The sequence below is a fragment of the Coregonus lavaretus genome (assembly GCF_964263955.1).
Source record: "Coregonus lavaretus genome assembly, chromosome: 33".
NCBI lineage: Eukaryota > Metazoa > Chordata > Actinopteri > Salmoniformes > Salmonidae > Coregonus > Coregonus lavaretus.
In genome coordinates, this window is record NC_140020.1 from 31,244,963 (window position 1) to 31,265,973 (window position 21,011).

General features: G+C 41.5%; 3 protein-coding genes across 3 annotated transcripts in view; 1 reads left to right on the forward strand and 2 right to left on the reverse strand.

Moving 5' to 3' along the window:
• Positions 1-326, forward strand: part of LOC311108068 (mitogen-activated protein kinase-binding protein 1-like) — a gene marked incomplete at both ends in the record, with an annotated part of 33,784 nt that extends 33,458 nt beyond the window's left edge. The window contains one exon of the mRNA XM_084150714.1: positions 69-326. Coding sequence (XP_084006840.1) covers positions 69-326 — 258 coding nt within the window. The remainder of the gene's footprint in view (positions 1-68) is intronic.
• Positions 327-1,729: 1,403 nt separating this feature from the next.
• Positions 1,730-4,090, reverse strand: LOC311108843 (uncharacterized protein; the record flags this gene model as incomplete). The annotated part of the gene is made up of 5 exons (XM_084151607.1): positions 1,730-1,888; positions 2,268-2,439; positions 2,880-2,968; positions 3,094-3,726; positions 4,007-4,090. The coding sequence occupies 5 exons, from the start codon at positions 4,088-4,090 to the stop codon at positions 1,730-1,732; spliced, it is 1,137 nt and encodes a 378-aa protein (XP_084007733.1).
• A 12,715-nt stretch (positions 4,091-16,805) lies between these two features.
• Positions 16,806-18,917, reverse strand: LOC311108069 (uncharacterized protein; the record flags this gene model as incomplete). Its single annotated transcript, XM_084150715.1, has 6 exons — positions 16,806-16,964; positions 17,110-17,281; positions 17,658-17,746; positions 17,903-17,985; positions 18,067-18,490; positions 18,846-18,917. The coding sequence occupies 6 exons, from the start codon at positions 18,915-18,917 to the stop codon at positions 16,806-16,808; spliced, it is 999 nt and encodes a 332-aa protein (XP_084006841.1).
• Positions 18,918-21,011: the final 2,094 nt, after the last annotated feature.

Consider the following 21,011-nt stretch of genomic DNA (forward strand, 5'->3'; position numbering starts at 1 on the left):
TGTGTGTGTGTGTGTGTGTGTGTTATACCTTGTGTATTTACGATAAAGTATGTCATGTTTCTCTCCAGGTGCTGAGCTGTGGGTCAGAGCTCAATGCAGAGCAGCAGGAGATGGAGACGGTTCTGGCTGATGCTCTGGGAACACTGAAGACTGAACTAGACTCCCTACCTCACCCTGTACATAGAAGCGAAGGGCTCAGGAGGGAGGTAGCAGTGAGGGGGGAGGTAGGGGTCAAAGGTGAGGGGGACAGGACATTGGCTCTCCTGCGGCAGTATTCTGAGCTCATATTAAAGTCAGTGGAGAAGAGACTGGACAACAAGATCTAAAAAGGATACATACACAGAAGACGCATACAACCAGACATGCATATGAATGAAATGCATATTACACATATGAAAATACACACAGACAGGAAGCGCACAATAATGAACAAATCGTAACTATGAGAACCAGACACTTCCTCATAGAAAAGTTAATACAATTGCAAAAAATGAATAAATAGAGTGAAGACGGACAAATTAGTTAAGAATGAATGACATTTAAGATTCTCGTGTGCTTTTTTAAATTTCTCCTGTGTATTTCCTTTATATGACTCAGTATTACTGCAATGTTGAGGAAGAGCTTGTAAGCAATCGTTTCACTGAACTTTTTACACCTGCTTTATCCTGTGCACTTGACAAATAAACTCTGATTTGATTTTGATTTGATTTTGAATGGATGGAGGGAGTACTGAAGGTAGGAAAAATGAATGAATGCTGGGACTGCACTGTGGGCAAATGTGATGTACTATCCACTGTTGAAGAAAATGGAGTGACAATAAATCCTTTATGCCTGTTTTATCCTTTTAACTGTGAATTCTCCAAATGTTTTTTAGCTTGCACAGCAAGGGTAGACATGTTTACATTCACTGTAATTGTGCGATGGTACTGTGACTTTTCTCAATGATCATACTGTTTGTCTTACTCTGCATGTTTTGGAATCTATGCTTAATGTCTCTATTTCCCCTGATTTTACTGTGTGTGTTATGTGTGAATGTGATTTGTTTGTGTGCATTGAGTTGACTGTCAAGCCTGTCTTGATATTGCAGTTGTGTGAGAGGTCGGATTCAATAAAGTATATAAAACAGAACTTCATTAAATTTAATGGTTTTATTTCATACAATTTTACATTTACATTTTAGTCATTTAGCAGGCGTTCTTATCCAGAGCAACTTACAGTAGTGAGTGAATACATTTTCATACTTTCTTACCATACTGTTCCCCAGTGGGAATTGAACCCACAACCCTGGCGTTGCAAGCGCCATGCTCTACCAACTTATTTTCTTATTTACAGTGGCAAAAGTTAACCCAGCTGGTTAGATTCTAAAAACTACCCCTGGAGGATGCTGAATCCTCTCATATAGAGACGTTCATTGAATTAGTGTAATGCACTGTAACTACTGATATCTTTAGTCAGTTCATAGGCATAAAGTATGTTTACTTACATAGACATTCAACAGAAAATTGTTATATCAAATATAAGAATTACAATTAAATGGCATTGTTGAATTCTTAGGCCTTCATAACATTACACACATTCGCACATGGAGTGGTTGTTTGTAGAGTTAGTGGCAATTAATGTGGTATTAAGTGTACAGCTCATCATCATCATCATAAAACAGGTGCAAATGCAGATTGATGCCATGTTATGCATGTAGCCTATGATGGGTGTTATATACTGTATAGTGATGTCATGGTATTGTGTCTACGTTGATGGAGGTGAGGATGACATCATAGAGGATGTTGATGCGATCGATCTGGTTGAGTTCTTTGACGCGGTGTTTAAACTCAAACAGCTGAGCTCCGTTCACAGCCACCTTAAACTCCCCAGACGTAACCAGAATCTTCATCTGAAAGGAAAGACAAACACTCTTAAAGATGCACTATGCAGAAATCACTCCGCCATTTCCTGGTTGCTAAATTTCTAATAGTTCTCATTTCAGTTTATGTGACAAAACAAGCAAGTATAGTGTAGAGACTCATTGTACCATCTTAACACAGGAGGCTGCTGAGGGGAGGACGGCTCATTATAATGGCTGGAATGGAGCTAATGGAATGGCGTCAAACACATGAAAACCAAGTGTTTGATGTGTTCCATTTACTCTGTTCCATTCATTACTATGAGCCGTTCTCCCCAATTAAGGTGCCACTGACCACCAGTGCATCTAATTTAATAGGCAGTACAGTATGGGCTACAGTTGCACTGCTGTAATGAATATTCCCACTGACCTCGAAGGACTGTCCTGCCATGAAGGGGAAGCTTCCTTGTGTGTGCCTCTCCTCCTTCCCCCAGTGCTCTCCCACCTTGGTGTTCCTCACCACTGCCTGCTTGCCCCCCTCATTGAACCGAGAGTTGAGGTGGAAGGCGATGTCGTTACCTCGTAGAAAGTTGACTGTGAACCTGGAGGGGATACGACCAAAAAAACTAATCAAAAGGGATGTTTAATTGATCAGATTGGTCAAGACATTAGATAGTGTGGTCCTCTGTAGCTCAACTGGTAGAGCACGGCGCTTGAAACGCCAAGGTAGTGGGTTCGAGCCCACGGGACCACCCATACACAAAAATGTATGCATGCATGACTGTAAGTCGCTTTGGATAAAACGTCTGCTAAATGGCATATTATTATTATTATAGTGAAAACAAGCCACTGTCATCAGATGAAGGCAGCTGACATGTTCAGAACAATCACCTTTACAAAATGACACGTATGTTAACAGTTGTTCATGTAACATACTGGTGATGTGTAGAGCGTCCAATGCTTCCACTGGGTCTCTCAGGGATCTTATTAATCCCAGTAAACAACAAAGGCCGTAGTAGACTATGGTAATTGATGAACTCACTGCTTAGCATTTGGTTTGACCTGGCCCATGATGGTGATCATCATCTTGTCGTAGATGCCTCTTTGCAGGTTCAGGTTGTAGGGCACATTCTATACACCAACACAACACACAGACATTTAGGATATGGCACTATCTTCACACCAACACAATTTATTGCAAATTTCCTCCTTCCATCCACTGAAGAAACATCCTTCCCTCCCTCCTTGTCTCTCACCAGTACAGCTGGTGTCGGATTCCACTGTGGAGCAGGTGTGAAGCCACTTGGGTCCTGACCAGGGCCTAATGGCCATCCAGACCCTGGGTCAAGGCCTGGGACTGGCCACCCTGGGACACTAGGCTGGCTGGGGCCCTGGGCCTGGGCTTGAATCAGAGCTGGGCCTTGAGGTTGAAAATGCTGGGGTGCAGTCTGAGGCTGGGGGTGGGGTCCAGGCCAGCATGGCTGGCAGGGATGGGCTGGTTGGGGTGGTTGTGGTTGGGGACCAGGCCAGTTTTGGGATGGAGCTGGGGCTGGTTGGGATGGTTGCGGACCAGGCCAGTTCCAGTTTTGGGTTGGAGCTGGGACTGGTTGTGATGGCTGTGGCCCAGGCCAGTTTTGAGCTGGGGCTGGTTGGGATGGCTGTTGCCCAGGCCAGCAGGGGGTGTTGGGCTGCCCAGGAAAACAAGGCATTGGCTGAGGTTGAGCCGGAGCTGGGGCTGGTTGGGATGGTTGTGGACCAGGCCAGCAGGGGGTGCTGGGCTGCCCAGGAAAGCAGGGCATGGCCTGGGGTTGGGTGGGCTGTTGGCCGGGCTGTGTCGGCCAGACAGGACCCCCTGGTTGCTTCTGACTGGGCCAGATACCATTGCTTCCCTGGGGGGTAGAACCAGAGGATGGACAGCCACACAGAGCGTCAGAGAGCTGGGGTGGGGTCAAGATGAATACACACACACACACAGTCAAAGATACACACATGCACACTGGCACCGACACTCATGCACACACTCCCATACATACAGACACAGACACACAGACACAAACACAGAAAGACTACTTCCACACAATACTTCAAGAATACTGAGACAGTTCCTTTCAGGGATAGTTCTCAGTTGTTAGTTGTCAGTGTAGAGGTTGGAGGAGGTGAGGTACTTACTTCCATTGTATCTGTAAGTAAAGAGAGAACAGCATCACTACGATTTTTTATCTTCATCAGAAACGGAAGCAGTGTTGCAGCCATGTTCCCCTAACATCAAAAAAGAATCACTCTAGCAACTCACCACTGTCAGATCATCGGGCATTCAGTTCAAGTTAATTGTTTTCCACAGTTTCTTCCCTGATTATACCAGCTTATACTAAGGGACATTAGAGCGGGACAGTCCCAGTCCCCAAGCTCTAAAGTACCAACTGACAGCTCAGCAAAAATAAGCAATAGTTTGGAAACATTCCTCAGTGAATTAAAATCGGCTCACAACATCCCTGTATTATTGTAGACCAAGTCCCACACTACTCATAGATAGGGTATGACGGTAGAAGGCTCCCCTAAAGACCATTGTAACACCTGAGTAAAGACCATTGTAACACTTCAGTAAAGACCATTGTAACACTTCAGTAAAGACCATTGTAACACTTAATTAAAGACCATTAAACTCTTCAGTAAAGACCATTGTAACACTTGGAGGAAATTGACATAATATGGCACCTAATGCATAATCAAGCCCTTAGTAAGGAATGTGTATGGAACTGTGAATCTGTTGTCTGTAATCATTATGCCACAGTCACACAAGTGACTGTCCTCTCCTCCAGGCACATCAGATTCCACAGATATCTACTCACCAATTACATCATTACCTGATTACCTGCCCTCGGACTAGTCTTGTATTTGCTGTGCATTGTCTTTGTCTTATAGACTATAACATGACTGCAATTATGATATGGATGCATAGTATAAGATAGGCTACCATTCTATAATAGGCCTCCAAACCATTACTGCAGTCATGCCCAAATAAGTTGATTACCTTTTCTCAGTAGCTACTATAAGAAGCAACAATTCAGTCTAACATATTTGGTTTGTATATTTCTTTGTCATTCAGAATGGGACATTCAAGCCATAATGTCCTAGAGTTCTTAGTCTTATTTCGCTCAGTAGCTACTTTTGAACATTCCATAGATCAGCACAAATGTTTCTTTACAATCATTTTTAAATGTTTTCAAACAGTATGCTGAACAAGTCTAATCTGTCTCGTAGAAAATGTCTGTGCATCATTGTACAATTCATTTTTCTATTCAGCAAGGTCTTTTCATACTGCGAAAAGTTGGTTTACCAAAGGATAACTTTTGGACTGCAGCATAGGGCTGAGCGCCATTTCACACTTGCACACGCTAAAGTCGGATAACACCAACCTTAGTCCAGGACTAAATTGGCACGGCTGCAGAGCAGAGCATGCACCAACTTTTTTTTTTTTTGGGGGGGGGAAACCTATGTCAGAGATCAGCCAATATTTATTTGGAATATTCTCTCACTAGCCTAGCGGTTAAGCGCATTGGGCCAGTAACTCAAAGGTCGCTGGGTCGGATCCCCGAGCCGGCATACTGGAAAAATCTGCCCTTCTACCCTTGAGTAAGGTAGTTAACCCCCAACATCAACTGCTCCCTGGGCGACGATGACATGCATGTCGATTAAGGCAGCTCCCCCGCGCTTCTCTGATTCAGAGGGGTTGTGATAAATGTGGAAAACACATTATAGATTAATGCGTTCAGTTGTGCAACTGACCAAGTTTCCCCTACAATCTATCATGAAATATGATTCTACACAGCTGGAGCAAAACTTTTTTTTAAATTGCAACACACTGTACAATAAAATACGATAAGAGCTCCCATGTCAAAAAAATGTCTATCTCACCAATGGGACAAAACAATCTCAAACTCAGTCTCAATACATAAATGTATCTTATGTTACCTGTTATTCGCTGCGCTTCTCAGGTGTAACACTGTAGAACCAAGTTGTTGCTGTGTTGTTGAGGTGACAGCTAGACAGCTATAGCAGGAATCTACACACACATTTATAAACTCCTTTATACCTTCCTTCCCTTTTTCATTTGGCCAGTCCTTTATTCCCAACTCTTCTGGGAGAACCACGCCCCGGGGGAAAGATTCCCTGTCATAACATTTCCCTTATCAAACTATGATCTTCAATCTTACCTATATAAAAATGTTCATTATAAAAAAAACAGTGGGCCAATATATTTCTTTAATATCACGTAGGCTGTCTTAAATGAAAATCTATCAATTGGATGTAGGATATAATTAATAATTTAGTGCCTTCAGAAAGCATTCACACCCCTTGACTTTTCCCACATTTTGTTGTGTTAAAGCCTGCATTTAAAATGGATTAAACTGAGATGTTTTGTCACTGACCTACACACAATATCCCACATTTTGTACAAATCAATTAAAAATGAAAATCTGAAATGTCTTGAGTCAATAAGTATTCAACCCGTGTGTTATGGCAAGCCTAAATAGCTTCAGTAGTAAAAATGTGCTTAATAAGTCACATAATAAGTTGTATGGACTCACTCTGTGTGCAATAATAGTGTTTAACATGATTTTTGTGTAACTACCTCATCTCTTTACCCTACACATACAATTATCTGTAAGATCCCTCAGTCGAGCAGGGAATTTCAAACACAGATTCAACCACAAAGACCAAGGAGGTTTTCCAATGCCTTGCAAAGAAGGGCACCTTTTGGTAGATGGGTAAAAAAAAAAAAAAAAGCAGACATTGAATATCCCTTTGAGCATGGTGAAGTTATTAATTACACTTTGGATGGTGTATCAATACACCCAGTCACTACAAAAAATACAGGCGTCCTTCTTAACTCAGTTGCCGGAGAGGAAGGAAACCATTCAGTGATTTCACCATGAGGCCAATGGTGACTTTAAAACAGTTAGAGAGTCTAATGGTTGTGATAGGAGAAAACTGAAGCTGGATCAACAACATTGTAGTTACTCCACAATACTAACCTAATTGACAGAGTGAAAAGAAGGAAGCCTGTACAGAATAAAAATATTCCAAAACATGCATCCTGTTTGCAATAAGGCACTAAAGTAAAACTGCTCAAAAAATTGGCAATTAAATTAACTTTATGTCCTGAATACAAAGCGTTTGGGGCAAATCCATCACGACACATCACTGAGTATCACTATTCATATTTTCAAGCATGGTGGTGGCTGCATCATGTTATGTCTACACTTGTCTTCAGCAAGGACTTTAACGTTTTTTACTATAAAAATAAATGGAATAGAGCTAAGCACAGGCAAAATCCTAAAGGAAAACCCGGTTCTGCTTTCCAACAGACACTGGGTGACAAATTCACCTTTCAGCAGGACAGTAATCTAAAACACAAGGCCAAATATACACTGGAGTTGCTTACCAAGACGACATTGAATGTTCCTGAGTGGCCTAGTTACAGTTTTGACTTAAATCGGCTTGAAAATCTTTGGCAAGACTTGAAAATGGCTTTCTAGCAATGATCAACAACCAACTTGACAGAGCTTGAAGAATTTTTAAAGAAGAATGTGCAAATATTGGATAATCCAGGTGTGCAACCCTCATACAGACTTACCTAGAAAGACTCACAGCTGTAATCGCTGCCAGAGATGATTCTAACATGTGTTGACTCAGGGGGTTTAATACTTATCTAATCAGGATATATTAGTGTTTTATTTTTCATAACTCTTTTACAAATGTTCGAATTTTTCTTCCACTTTGACATGACAGAGTATTTTGTGTAGATCGTTGACAAAAAATGGCAATGAAATCTATTTTATTCATACCACTTTGTAACACAACAAATCGAAGCCACCGTGCCTCAATCTTGGCAGTCCCCCACCAATGAAAAAAATATTTGGGAAGCTATAGAAATGCATTTATTAATGTCTACCTTTGTTTTTGCCATGTTTACACTATTACAGACACCTAATGCATACTTTTAAATTATATTAAGTGAGCTAAACATGCAAATGAAAAAATATATAATATGTAAAAACGATTTCCTTAAAGTATACTTTTTTGAAAGTTCTAATGTTACTGTCCCCACTACATCAACAAAATAGGTTATATAAAAATATCCCTATAATATCAAAAAGCACTTCACTTCCCTGGTGTTGATGCTCTCAAATTGTCATGGGTGTAGCTGGAATGCAACGACCCTTTTTCGAGAGAGAGAGAGAGAGACTGAGTGCAACACTGACACAATATTTAAATGTTGCCATAGAAACCAGGGAATTTTGTCTGTGTATGGTTCTGTTGTATGTGTTGTGTGTGTGTGTATGTGTGTGCTTGTGTGCGTGCGTACGTGCGTGCGTGCGTCTACGTGTGTGTGAGTATGTGTGTGTGTGTGTGTATGTGTGTGTGTGTGTGTGTGTGTGTATGTGTGCGCACGCGTGCGTGTGTTGGTGTTAGCAGTGAGAAGTGGTAACCAGGGGTAACCTAACTGTCAAGTCCAAAGTGTCTCTCAAGACACTGGTTTTCATTTAATTAGTACGACAGCGCCCGTTTTAGTGCATACCCCCGTTTCCAAACGCAACGAACACAGGGATGGGCTCTGAGTCTGCTGTGGTTAACATGGTTGACTTCATTGCTCAGCAGCCAGTCATGAGACTGTGTCTCACATACACTAACTAACTCCCTGACATGCCCTGACATGGTCACTGTGCCAGGGACAGTAATGTCATTACAACAGACAGATACCTCCACTGTGTCAGAGCTGGGGTTGGTTCCCTATGCAGTTAGGGTGAAAAGTCTGTATCATTACATTGAGTCTGTAACACACCATAAGAGGGGCCAGTCTAACAGATCTCCTGGTAACGGTGATGAACATAATCAACTCTGTAGATCCGTCTCTCAAAGTAAAAGTTATCTTATCGTTATGTCATTGTTATGACAGTGTTATGACAGGGTTAACCCTCCCACAATAAAGCTGGAGATGTTTATTTTAATACCTGAATGAAATCGATAGCAAAAAAATATAAACAATGTTGAATGATTTTTATAATCTCTCAGATTGAGTTTGGTCCCAGTTGTCAATCCTAATCCTTCTCTCCATCCATGATCAGATTATCTGTAGATATTGAAACCCCTTGCACCTATAACCTCTGACCCCTAGCTGTAACCTCTATCTGTAGGTATGGAAATCTAGCCTGGTAACAGAGCTTTTTGTGCTGTCTTGCCACTTATATGTTGTCATGCCAAACAATGACCATAAGTGTTGGCAAGACATTGCAAACAGATCTGGGATCAGGCTAATGGGAATCCCCTGCACCTAACTTCTGCCGACTAAGCATCTATTCAATCCACATCACGGAAGTTCAGCTTTACAGCGTGATTGAAATTTAAAGGCAATGTTTCCGCTTTAGCGAGACTGCATTCACTTTAAACGCTGCACATGTCGGCTCAATCAGAAATTACCTTTACATTTCTATCGCAGAATCTGTAGTAGGGCTGTTGTGGTGACCGTATTACCGCCACACCGGCAGTCACGAGTCATGAAGGCAGTCAATTTAGTCACTGGTAATTAGGCTTTTCCCAACTCTGATGCTGCTGATGGTCATTAGTAGCCTACCAAACTTGCTAACTGCCTGGTACTCAGCACTCTATTGTCCCTCTAATCACTCTGACATCAATGCAAATGTATTCGAAAATCTAATCAAACACTTCATGAGAGCCCATGTGCTCATATTGCGCAACATTTCTATAGGCTATGTAATTGCGCGAGAAAACAGAGTGATGGCCTCTACTAAAAAGAGGAGGATCCCATCAGCTTTCTATAGGCTAGGTCTACTATATTTATTTCTCAACTTTCCTAATATTAAGCACATTGTTTATCTTTACAACAGGAGTATAGCCTACCTGGCTGGCATGAAAATGAACCACAGGAAAAGTGTTGTCCATTCGCAATTTAAGTGCATAGATGACATGTATTTATTCCCGCTGCCCCTGTTTCGAGACAGGTGCATGATAATGGTCCATTCTAAATCAAAACAAATTTCACACATATATTATTTAGTATATGTGAAGACAAGATTAAATCAAGAATAGTCTGATGGGTGACAATATTAGCCCATCTCTTGTGAATTACAGTTGAAGTCGGAAGTTTACGTACACCTTAGCCAAATACATTTAAACTCAGTTTTTCACAATTCCTGACATTTAATCCTAGTAAAAATTCCCTGTCTTTGGTCAGTTAGGATCACCACTTTATTTTAAGAATGTGAAATGTCAGAATAATAGTAGCGAGAATGATTTATTTCAGTTTTTATTTCTTTCATCACATTCCCAGTGGGTCAGAAGTTTACATACACTCAATTAGTATTTGGTAGCATTGCCTTTAAATTGTTTAACTTGGGTCAAACGTTTCGGGTAACCATCCCACAATAAGTTGGGTGAATTTTGGCCCATTCCTCCTGACAGAGCTGGTGTAACTGAGTCAGGTTTGTAGGCCTCCTTGCTCGCACACGCTTTTTCAGTTCTGCCCACAAATGTTCTATAGGATTGAGGTCAGGGCTTTGTGATGGCCACTCCAATACCTTGACTTTGTTGTCCTTAAGCCATTTTGCCACAACTTTGGAAGTATGCTTGGGGTCATTGTCCATTTGGAAGACCCATTTGCGACCAAGCTTTAACTTCCTCACTGATGTCTTGAAATGTTGCTTCAATATATCCACATAATTTCCTTCCTCATGATGCCATCTATTTTGTGAAGTGCACCAGTCCCTCCTGCAGCAAAGCATCCCCACAGCATGATGCTGCCACCCCCGTGCTTCACGGTTGGGATGGTGTTCTTCGGCTTGCAAGCGACCCCCTTTTTCCTCTAAACATAACGATGGTCATTATGGTCAAACAGTTCTATTTTTGTTTCATCAGACCAGAGCACATTTCTCCAAAAAGTACGATATTTGTCCCCATGTGCAGTTGCAAACCTTAGTCTGGCTTTTTTATGGCGGTTTTGGAGCAGTGGCTTCTTCCTTGCTGAGCGGCCTTTCAGGTTATGTCGATATAGGACTCGTTTTACTGTGGATATAGATACTTTTGTACCTGTTTCCTCCAGCATCTCTATGAGAAAGAACGCGTCTCCTTCCTGAGCGGTATGACGGCTGCGTGGTCCCATGGTGTTTATACTTGCGTACTATTGTTTGTACAGATGAACGTGGTACCTTCAGGCGTTTGGAAATTGCTCCCAAGGATGAACTAGACTTGTGGAGGTCTACAATTGTTTTCTGAGGTGTTGGTTGATTTCTTTTGATTTTCCCATGATGTCAAGCAAAGAGGTACTGATTTTGAAGGCAGGCCTTGTAATACATCCACAGGTACACCTCCAATTGACTCAAATTATGTCAGTTAGCCTATCAGAAGCTTCTAAAGCCATAACATCATTTTCTGGAATTTTCCAATCTGTTTAAAGGCACAGTCAACTTAGTGTATGTAAACTTCTGACCCACTGGAATTGTGATACAGTGACATATAAGTGAAATGATCTGTCTGTAAACAATTGTTGGAAAAATTACTTGTGTCATGCACAAAGTTAGATGTCCTAACCGACTTGCCAAAACGATAGTTTGGAATATTTATTTCTTGCACAGAATGTGTATGTGTGAGTATGGTTGACTTTTGTACTCTGCGGGATAGTAGATTGACATAGGCTAGTGCTTTTGTTGTTCCTTAGGCCTACTCATCTTGTTGGCTGACAAAAAATGCATGTGGACAGTTCTTCCAATATCTTCAATATGCACCTCGGAATTGGATAAGGACGCGCGCAATTGCGTCCCCGATGTGTCTTTCTTCACTTGTAGCCTGTGAGAAAGACCCGATCACGTGATGGAGAGCCATGTGAGTGAGAGGTGCTTAGGAGCGCACATCACTCCGGGCCAAGGGCACAACGGCCACTGGCCGCTAAAGCCATGGATTATTTAGGGTGCATTACGGCCTCAAAGGGGATGCTGCCGTGAAATTTGAGGCATTATCAAGTGCTTGTCAAATTGTGAATGAAAGGCTAATTAAGTGTGTACAGCCTAGGCAAAAAAACTAAGCAGGTCATGCCTTTCAAGCGACTTTTTTAAAATCATTATAAGAGTCCCATCATGCAGCCTTAAAATGTATTAAAAATCAAAACATATAGCCCAATGTTTGTAGAACAACTAAAGTTACATTAATAACTCTAAATTAAGCATATAGGAGTACCTATTTCTTTGTTAACTGCTCAACACAGAATAGCTTAATGTGCGCACTCCCTCAAATTGTTTGGAGAAAATATTTATATTTTATTCAGCTTTGTTCAATTGTATTCTTCATACTATAAAATAATATAAAATAATGCCACGGAATTATAAGCAAATCTTGTCTGCCAAATGAACTAGTGTAGCCCACAGCCATTTGGCATAGCCAGATCAGGACCTAACATAAGGACAACTCAGAGTATGCTATTCTGTTCTTCTGAAATAGACTACATTTTCTTCATACCATACTTCTTTAGACCTGTTTAAAATAAATAATGGATTTGTTGTGAAGGTGTAGGCTATATTACATGGATTTATTAGACTTTTTTAAATGTAGATTTTCCAAAGGTCTGCATCAGTGGCTTGTAGGCTATGTGTGGAAGCCAGGAGATGCTAAATGTGTTTATGTTAATCAATGGTAAATTACAGTGAGACAGACAGTTATTTGCTTGACAATCACGGGCTGACAACATTTTGTGACCGCCACAGCCCTACTCTGTAATGCTAATATTTGTTTCTCTAATCCAATTTTATCCCTAATTCCTGTAGATCATATGGTGCTGGTGAGGTGGAGAGTCATGGTCAAACTAGCTCTCAGCTAAATTAACGGTGTCCGCGGTAACAACAACAAAACAAAAAATCCCTACATGCACACGTTATACTTATTTACAGTGTTGAAAGTTAACCAACCTGGTTATATTCTTAAGACTACCCTTGGAGGGCGCTGAATCCCCTCATAAGGAGACCTTCAGTAAAATACAATGACGGCACAAACCCGAACCTACCACTAGACCCTATGCCCTATGCGCTTGGGGACATCTGTGACTATTTGATTGGTATTACCAATATGGTAAAACCAGTCAAATCCTCTCAGACCTCCACAAGTACATAGGGCATATGATCTAGGGGTCGATTTGGGATTGGGCCCTAGAGTCGATTGACGCACCGGTGCGTCAATCTAAGTTACATAACAAAAAATTCCCTGTGAAAATCCATCAGTTTAAGCTAGAGATATCCGTTTTTTTTGCATTGGATGCATCTCAATCCATCGCATCCGCCAGTGTCGCACTTCCACATCTGCGGTGAAAGGTAGTAGAACTAGAGCGGTATTTGTCAGACCATGAGACATCCCGAAAATAGGTATTCAAATGAAAACGTCTGTAGAATCCGAATTATTATGACCACTCTATGGAAAGGGGAGACACTCACGAACACGATGGTGTTCTACATTTTGCTCTATGACCCCCATAAGTGTCAAGAGACTTGTCTGAAGTCAGTACCGTTGATGTACCAACTTCTGTTTGATAGCGTCCGAATAATTTGTGCTGCAAACTAATGGGACCCCCTGTGGAAAGGGGAGATTCTCACTAACAGATGGTGTTCGCCATTTTGCTCTACATCCCCCACAAGTTTCACAGGACTCATCTGAAGGTAACCTGTACTGGTTTTTAAAAACTAATGGAAGTATGTAGGTAGTTTTGTGCCTACCCAAAAAAATGAGTTAAATGTGTGTAAAAAAACAAACAAAATATTTCCTGAGTTAAAAAAAAAGATCTCCTACATTTAGGACAGACATTTCAAAACCTTGTTTCTTATGATTAATTTGACTGTCTCTTTTGTCATTTATGAATGTGTTATTCAAAGTGTTTCTATGGGCTTTAGTAGTAAAGGCCAAAGTCAATATTTTATCAAATCATTTTAAATAAATATAAAATAAATACAAATATTTGACACCTAAAAGGGTCCTAAAATTCCAAATCAAATACAGTGGGGAAAAAAAGTATTTAGTCAGCCACCAATTGTGCAAGTTCTCCCACTTAAAAAGATGAGAGAGGCCTGTCATTTTCATCATAGGTACACATCAACTATGACAGACAAAATGAGAAGAAAAAAATCCAGAAAATCACATTGTAGGATTTTGTTATGAATTTATTTGCAAATTATGGTGGAAAATAAGTATTTGGTCAATAACAAAAGTTTCTCAATACTTTGTTATATACTCTTTGTTGGCAATGACACAGGTCAAACGTTTTCTGTAAGTCTTCACAAGGTTTTCACACACTGTTGCTGGTATTTTGGCCCATTCCTCCATGCAGATCTCCTCTAGAGCAGTGATGTTTTGGGGCTGTCGCTGGGCAACACAGACTTTCAACTCCCTCCAAAGATTTTCTATGGGGTTGAGATCTGGAGAATGGCTAGGCCACTCCAGGACCTTGAAATGCTTCTACGAAGCCACTCCTTCGTTGCCCGGGCGGTGTGTTTGGGATCATTGTCATGCTGAAAGACCCAGCCATGTTTCATCTTCAATGCCCTTGCTGATGGAAGGAGGTTTTCACTCAAAATCTCACGATACATGGCCCCATTAATTATTTCCTTTACAAGGATCAGTCGTCCTGGTCCCTTTGCAGAAAAACAGCCCCAAAGCATGATGTTTCCACCCCCATGCTTCACAGTAGGTATGGTGTTCTTTGGATGCAACTCAGCATTCTTTGTCCTCCAAACACGACGAGTTGAGTTTTTACCAAAAAGTTATATTTTGGTTTCATCTGACCATATGACATTCTCCCAATCCTTTTCTGGATCATCCAAATGCACTCTAGCAAACTTCAGACGGGCCTGGACATGTACTGGCTTAAGCAGGGGGACACGTCTGGCACTGCAGGATTTGAGTCCCTGGCGGCGTAGTGTGTTACTGATGGTAGGCTTTGTTACTTTGGTCCCAGCTCTCTGCAGGTTATTCACTAGGTCCCCCCGTGTGGTTCTGCGATTTTTGCTCACCGTTCTTGTGATCATTTTGACCCCACGGGGTGAGATCTTGCGTTTTTTTTCCTCAATTTGTCTGTCATAGTTGACGTGTACCTATGATGAAAATTACAGGCCTCTCTCATCTTTTTAAGTGGGAGAACTTGCACAATTGGTGGCTGACTAAATACTTTTTCCCCCCACTGTAGCTACATAATCCATAGTATGATCATCTTAAAACAATTCCAAATCTCAGCTTTTACTGCTCTAATTACTTTGGTAACCAGTTTATAATAGCAGTAAAACACCTCGGGGGTTTGTGGTATATGGCCAATATACTACGGCTAAGGGCTGTGTCCAGGCACTCCGCATTACATTGTGCTAAGAACAGCCATTAGCCGTGGTATATTGGCCATATACCACACCACCTCAGGCCTTATTGCTTAAATAGACCATCCTTTTCTATGAAAAATAGTAAATGGTATGAGATGGTAATCATACATTTTATAGAAGTGAGCTATTCTTTTTCTCGTAATTAGGATCAAATGCTAAAGCAGGGAGGTGTAAAAAACTAAATTTGATACGGTTTGGAATTGCTAACATGCTCCATGCTGTATATTGTAATGTTGTTTTTAAATGTTTATAATTCAGCATCAATTAAATCAAATCAAGTCAATCAAAAGTACACAGAACCAAGCAGGTAGTTGTGATATTACAAACCAAGTATAGATTGTAAGGCCTATTGTATACTGTCTGCAATACTAGACTTGGCTGTCAAAGCCCTCCTAAAGTATGATTGGGCCTCTCTGCAAAAGCAACATCCAGTAATATTGAAAATAATTCCAAATATGACACAGAGAAGAGACGTTCAAAGTGAAAAAGTCACTGAAGTACAAAATGTGTACAAAATAAGTGACTGAAATTGCTTATCAATTAAATGTCATTTTTATGTATGGCCACATATTTTCATCTACATTATATTGTTTTGAAAATTGAGAAAAACGATATATTGCCAGCTGTATTTAATAGGTAAAATATTCAGTGTACACAAGACCTTTTTCAAAACAGTAATGCATTTTCAAAATGTAGTTGCCTTCTCAAAACATCAAATAAATCAAAAGAACATAACTGGCTGCATAAAGATGAACACCACCATACATACATTCCTCTTGAGTCATGCTGACAAACAGAAAGTTTGTCTGTCTTGAAAAAAATCATATTTAATCAATCGATTAATGTCTTTGCTGTCACTAAACTATCAAAATTGGAAAAGCAACTATCAAAAGGTGACAAATTATGGGCAATTACTCACCTTTTATGCATATTTCTCCAATCATTTTCATACACATCAAATCAAATATTGTTCATCACAATCCAATTCCATGTAGGCCTGTTCAATACGTAGGTCGGTCTGATGTTACACTGTAGGTTTGTAGACTTTGCATTGGCAAGCAGAGAAAGAATCCCCAATAGAAATCAGGAAAGGGGAATTCAGTGGAAGAACACAACCGATATGAATGGACAGGCCTCAACCTACACCAAAGCAAAGCTCTCTAATAGATGCTCACAATATTGGAGATGATGAGTTTTTAAAAAAAACATTTAAAAATAGACAGTCCCCATTGCTTAGCTCTTTCCTTATATTATGCATGATTTGGCACTGATAGAGCCATTTACAATTTTGTGCAGTAATATATTTGCACATGGACTGAGTAAGTGGGCATTAACGTAGTACTGTTTGTTCACCACAGAATGAGTACAGCTCATCATCATCATCATCATCATCATCATCATCCTCATCCTCATCCTCATCCTCATCATCTTCATCATCATCATCATCATCCTTATCATCTTCATGAAACAGGTGCAAATAATTCATTGTATGTATTTAGCATTAGCTGGGTGTTGTATAATGAATAGTGATGTCATGGGTGTGGGTGCTATGGTATCGTGTCTACGTTGACGTAGGTGAGGATGACATCATGGAGGATGTTGACGCGATCGATCTGGTTGAGTTCTCTGACGCGGTGTTTAAACTCAAACAGCTGAGCTCCGTTTACAGCCACCTTAAACTCCTCAAACGTAATCAGAATCTTCATCTGAAACACAGGTGGAGAAAGGGAGAGAGGAATTAAATCAAGTATAATTTAGCCGCAAACATTATCGAAAGGGGAACTCAGTTGATTTGTTAGTCAGTACAGTACAGGCTACAGTAGCACTGCCTCAATGGAAGTTCCCACTGACCTCGAAGGACTGTCCTGCCATGAAGGGGAAGCTTCCTCGTGTGTGCCTCTCCTCCTTGCCCCAGCACTCTCCCACCTTGGTGTTCCTCACCACTGCCTGCTTGCCCCCGTCGCTGAATCGAGGGTTGAGGTGGAAGGCGATGTCATTACCTCGCAGGAAGTTGACAGTGAACCTGGAGGGGATACGATAAATTAAAACAGTTTTATTGATCAGATTGATAAAAGCACAAGCCAAGACATTAGATAGTGATAACAAGCATTTACATTTACATTTTACATTTTAGTCATTTAGCAGACGCTCTTAACCAGAGCGACTTACAGGAGCAAGCCACAGTCATCAGGTGGATAGGCCCACTCTTCCAGGACTGTGATGTACTGAAGGCAGCTGACATGTTCAGAACCGTCAACTTTACAGATTGACTTATTCCATCAGTCGTGTTCAAATAACATACTGGTAATGTGTACCTCTAAGGGGTAAGTCAGGGATCTTATTAACAATCACAGTAAACAACAGGAACCATTATAGATGATTGTAAAGTGTGAACTCACTGCTTAGCATTTGGTTTGACCTGGCCCATGATGGTCATCATCATCTTGTCGTAGATGCCTCTTTGTAGGTTCAGGTTGTGGGGCACATTCTATACACCAACACAACACACTGACATTTAGGATATGGCTCTGTTTTCACACCAACACAATGTTTTTGCCAATTCCCTCCCTCCCTCCCTCTCTCTCTCCGTCCCTTCGCTAAAGCTACACTACAGCTTCTCTAGACCCTACTCCTTGTCTCTCACCAGATGTCCAGCTGGTGTTGGAGTCCACTGTGGAGCAGGTGTGAAGCCACCTGGGTTCTGACCAGGCCAACCAGACTGGCTACCTGGATCCTGACCAGGGCTGAATGGCCATCCAGATCCGCCTGGGTTAAGGCCTGGGTTCTGACCAGGCCAACCAGACTTACCAGGGCTGAAAGGCCATCCAGACCCTGGGTTAATGCCTGGGTTAAGGCCTTGGGTAACCGGCCACCTTGGGGCACTAGGCTGGCTGGGGACTTGGGGGGCAGGGGCTGGGGCTGGAGGTTGAGAAGGCTGGAGTGCAGGTTGAGGCTGGGGCTGGGGTTGGGAAGGCTGGGGCTGGAATTGGGGAGGTCCAGGCCAGCATGACTGGCAGGGATGGGATGGGGCTGGTTGGGGTGGTTGTGGTTGGGGACCAGGCCAGTTTTGGGCTGAGGCTGGGTCTGGTTGGGATGGTTGTGGCCCAGGCCAGCAGGGGGTGTTGGGTTGCCCTGGCCAGCAGGATGGGGGATGGGTGGGCTGTTGGCCGGGCTGTGTCGGCCAGGCAGGACCCCCTGGTTGGTTCTGACTGGGCCCGATGCTGTTGCTTCCCTGGGGGGTAGAACCAGAGGACGGACAACCACACAGAGCATCAGAGAGCTGTGGGGACAAGAAGGGTACACACACATACACAGTCAGAGACACACACACATGCAGACATGCAGACATGCACACATGCACGCTGAAATCCTCATGCATGCACACACACAGGCACACACACACACTCATGCACACATATAGTGCGCACACATAGAGGCCTATTTAGACATGACATTCAAGAATTCAAGAAATATTCCAGAATACTTGAATAATAACGGTTAAATACTTCAAGAATACTGAGACAGTGAGAGCTGTGTTCTCAGTCGTTAGTTGTCAGTGTAGAGGTTGGAGGAGGTGAGGTACTTACTTCCATAGTATCTGTAAGTACAGAGAGAACAACATCACTACCATTTTTCATCTTCATCAGTAATGGAAGCATCAGTCAAGGCTATAATTGAACATAATCATTAGGAACTCACCACTGTCGGATCACCAGTCATTAAGTTCCAATAAGGTATTGACATGACAAAACTCACACCTGAGATCTTACACATTTCCCACAGTTTCAAACCTGATCAATAATTGACATTAGATAGAGGGACAGCTATTCTATATATGACCACTAGATGGCCCCAGTCACCAGTCTCTAAAGTACCAACTGACAGCAAAAATGTGCAGGAGTTTTGGAAACATTCCTGAGTAAATTCAGATACTCTCATAAACTCAATGTCTCTGGTATATTGAACACCAAGTCCCACACTACTCATACACTGAGTATGAAGTACTTTGTAACACTTGGAGCAAATCATCATTTGGCACATGATGCACCATAAAAGTCCTCAGTAAGGAATGTGTATGAAACAGTGGAAATGTTGTCTGTAATCATTCTGCAACAGTCACACAAGCCTGGTGTTGTCCTACCCTCTTAGCACAGCAGATTCCACAGATAGCTACTCACCAGTTACATCATTACCTGATTACCTGCCCTCGGACTAGTCTTGTATTTGCTGTGCATTGTCTTTGTCTTATAGACTATAACATGACTGCAATTATGATATGGATGCATAGTATAAGATAGGCTACCATTCTATAATAGGCCTCCAAACCATAATTGCAGTCATGCCCAAATAAGTTGATTACCTTTTCTCAGTAGCTAAGTCTTTGGCTCTGTAGATTTCTTTGTCAAATGAAATATAAACGTTATCACCAACTTTTGGGGGGGACAAGCCCTTCACAGATGTCAGCCATCACTTCATTTGAATATTCTATGTCTCATCAAATAGGATTTCACACAGCTTGAGTTTGAATAAGTAAATCAAATCAAATAAACGTTATTTAAAATTGCATCACACTTAATACTAAATCAATAAAATAAGGTAAGAGCTCCCTGGTCAGATGTCTAACTCACCAATGGGGCAATACAGATTTTCTGGATCTCAATCTCAAAGGGACTAACCTGGATTTTTTTTTAAATACATAAATTAGTCAAATCTTATGTTACCTGTTATTCGCTGCGCTTCTCAGGTGTAACACTGTAGAACCAAGTTGTTGCTGTGTTGTTGAGGTGACAGCTAGACAGCTATAGCAGGAATCTACACACACATTTAGAAACTCCTTTATACCTTCCCTTTTTCATTTGGCCACTCCTTCATTCCCAACTCTTCTGGGAGAACCACGCCCAGGGGAAAATATTCCCTGTGACAACATTCCCCTTATCAAACTATGGTACTCAATATCAAGAGTATATCGATACATTTCTTTATTGTCAAGTAGGCTGTCATAACCCCGTGAGACCCCCGGTTGTAAAAATGCAACAGGTCCTAAACTCATGTCAAACACTACATAGTTAATTTCCATAGACCCAGACGTATCTCTTCGTGGCAGTTGTTGTGTGTCCTGTCTTTTCTAAGATGTTATAATTATGTCCATTTATTTATTTATTGAGAAACAAACATTCTGAGCCAGAGCTAGAGGTACTTTTCTAAGTGCTGCAAAAACAGATTAGCAAAAATGCTTGGGTCTCATGAAAATCCATCAATGTAGGATATAAGGCAAGACCGGTGACTACGTTTTGGAAATGTGCTTTTGCTAAATAATGTTGTAGTGCAGCGGACTGATGTACTTTTGTTGAACTGTTGGTTGATGAATAAATTGAAATGGAAATTGACATAATTGAACGAATTATGGGGTGGCTGGAATGAAACAATCAACAGAGACACCAGAACACATTTAGACAGGGAGAGTGCAAACAACACCACACAAGGTTTAAATGTTGCCTTAGAAACCAATACATTTTGCCCATGTATCGTTCTGTCATGTGTACATACGTATGTATGTATGTATGTATGTATGTATGTATGTATGTATGTGTGTGTGTGTGTGTGTCAGTGTGTGCTGGCAAGTGCATGCCTGAGTGTGTGGGTGTTAGAAGTGAGAAGTGGTAATCGGGGGAACCTAACTCTCATTTCCAAGACAAGTCCAAGGTGTCTCCTACCCAACTCTAATCCTAACCTCACAAACACACACTGATGGG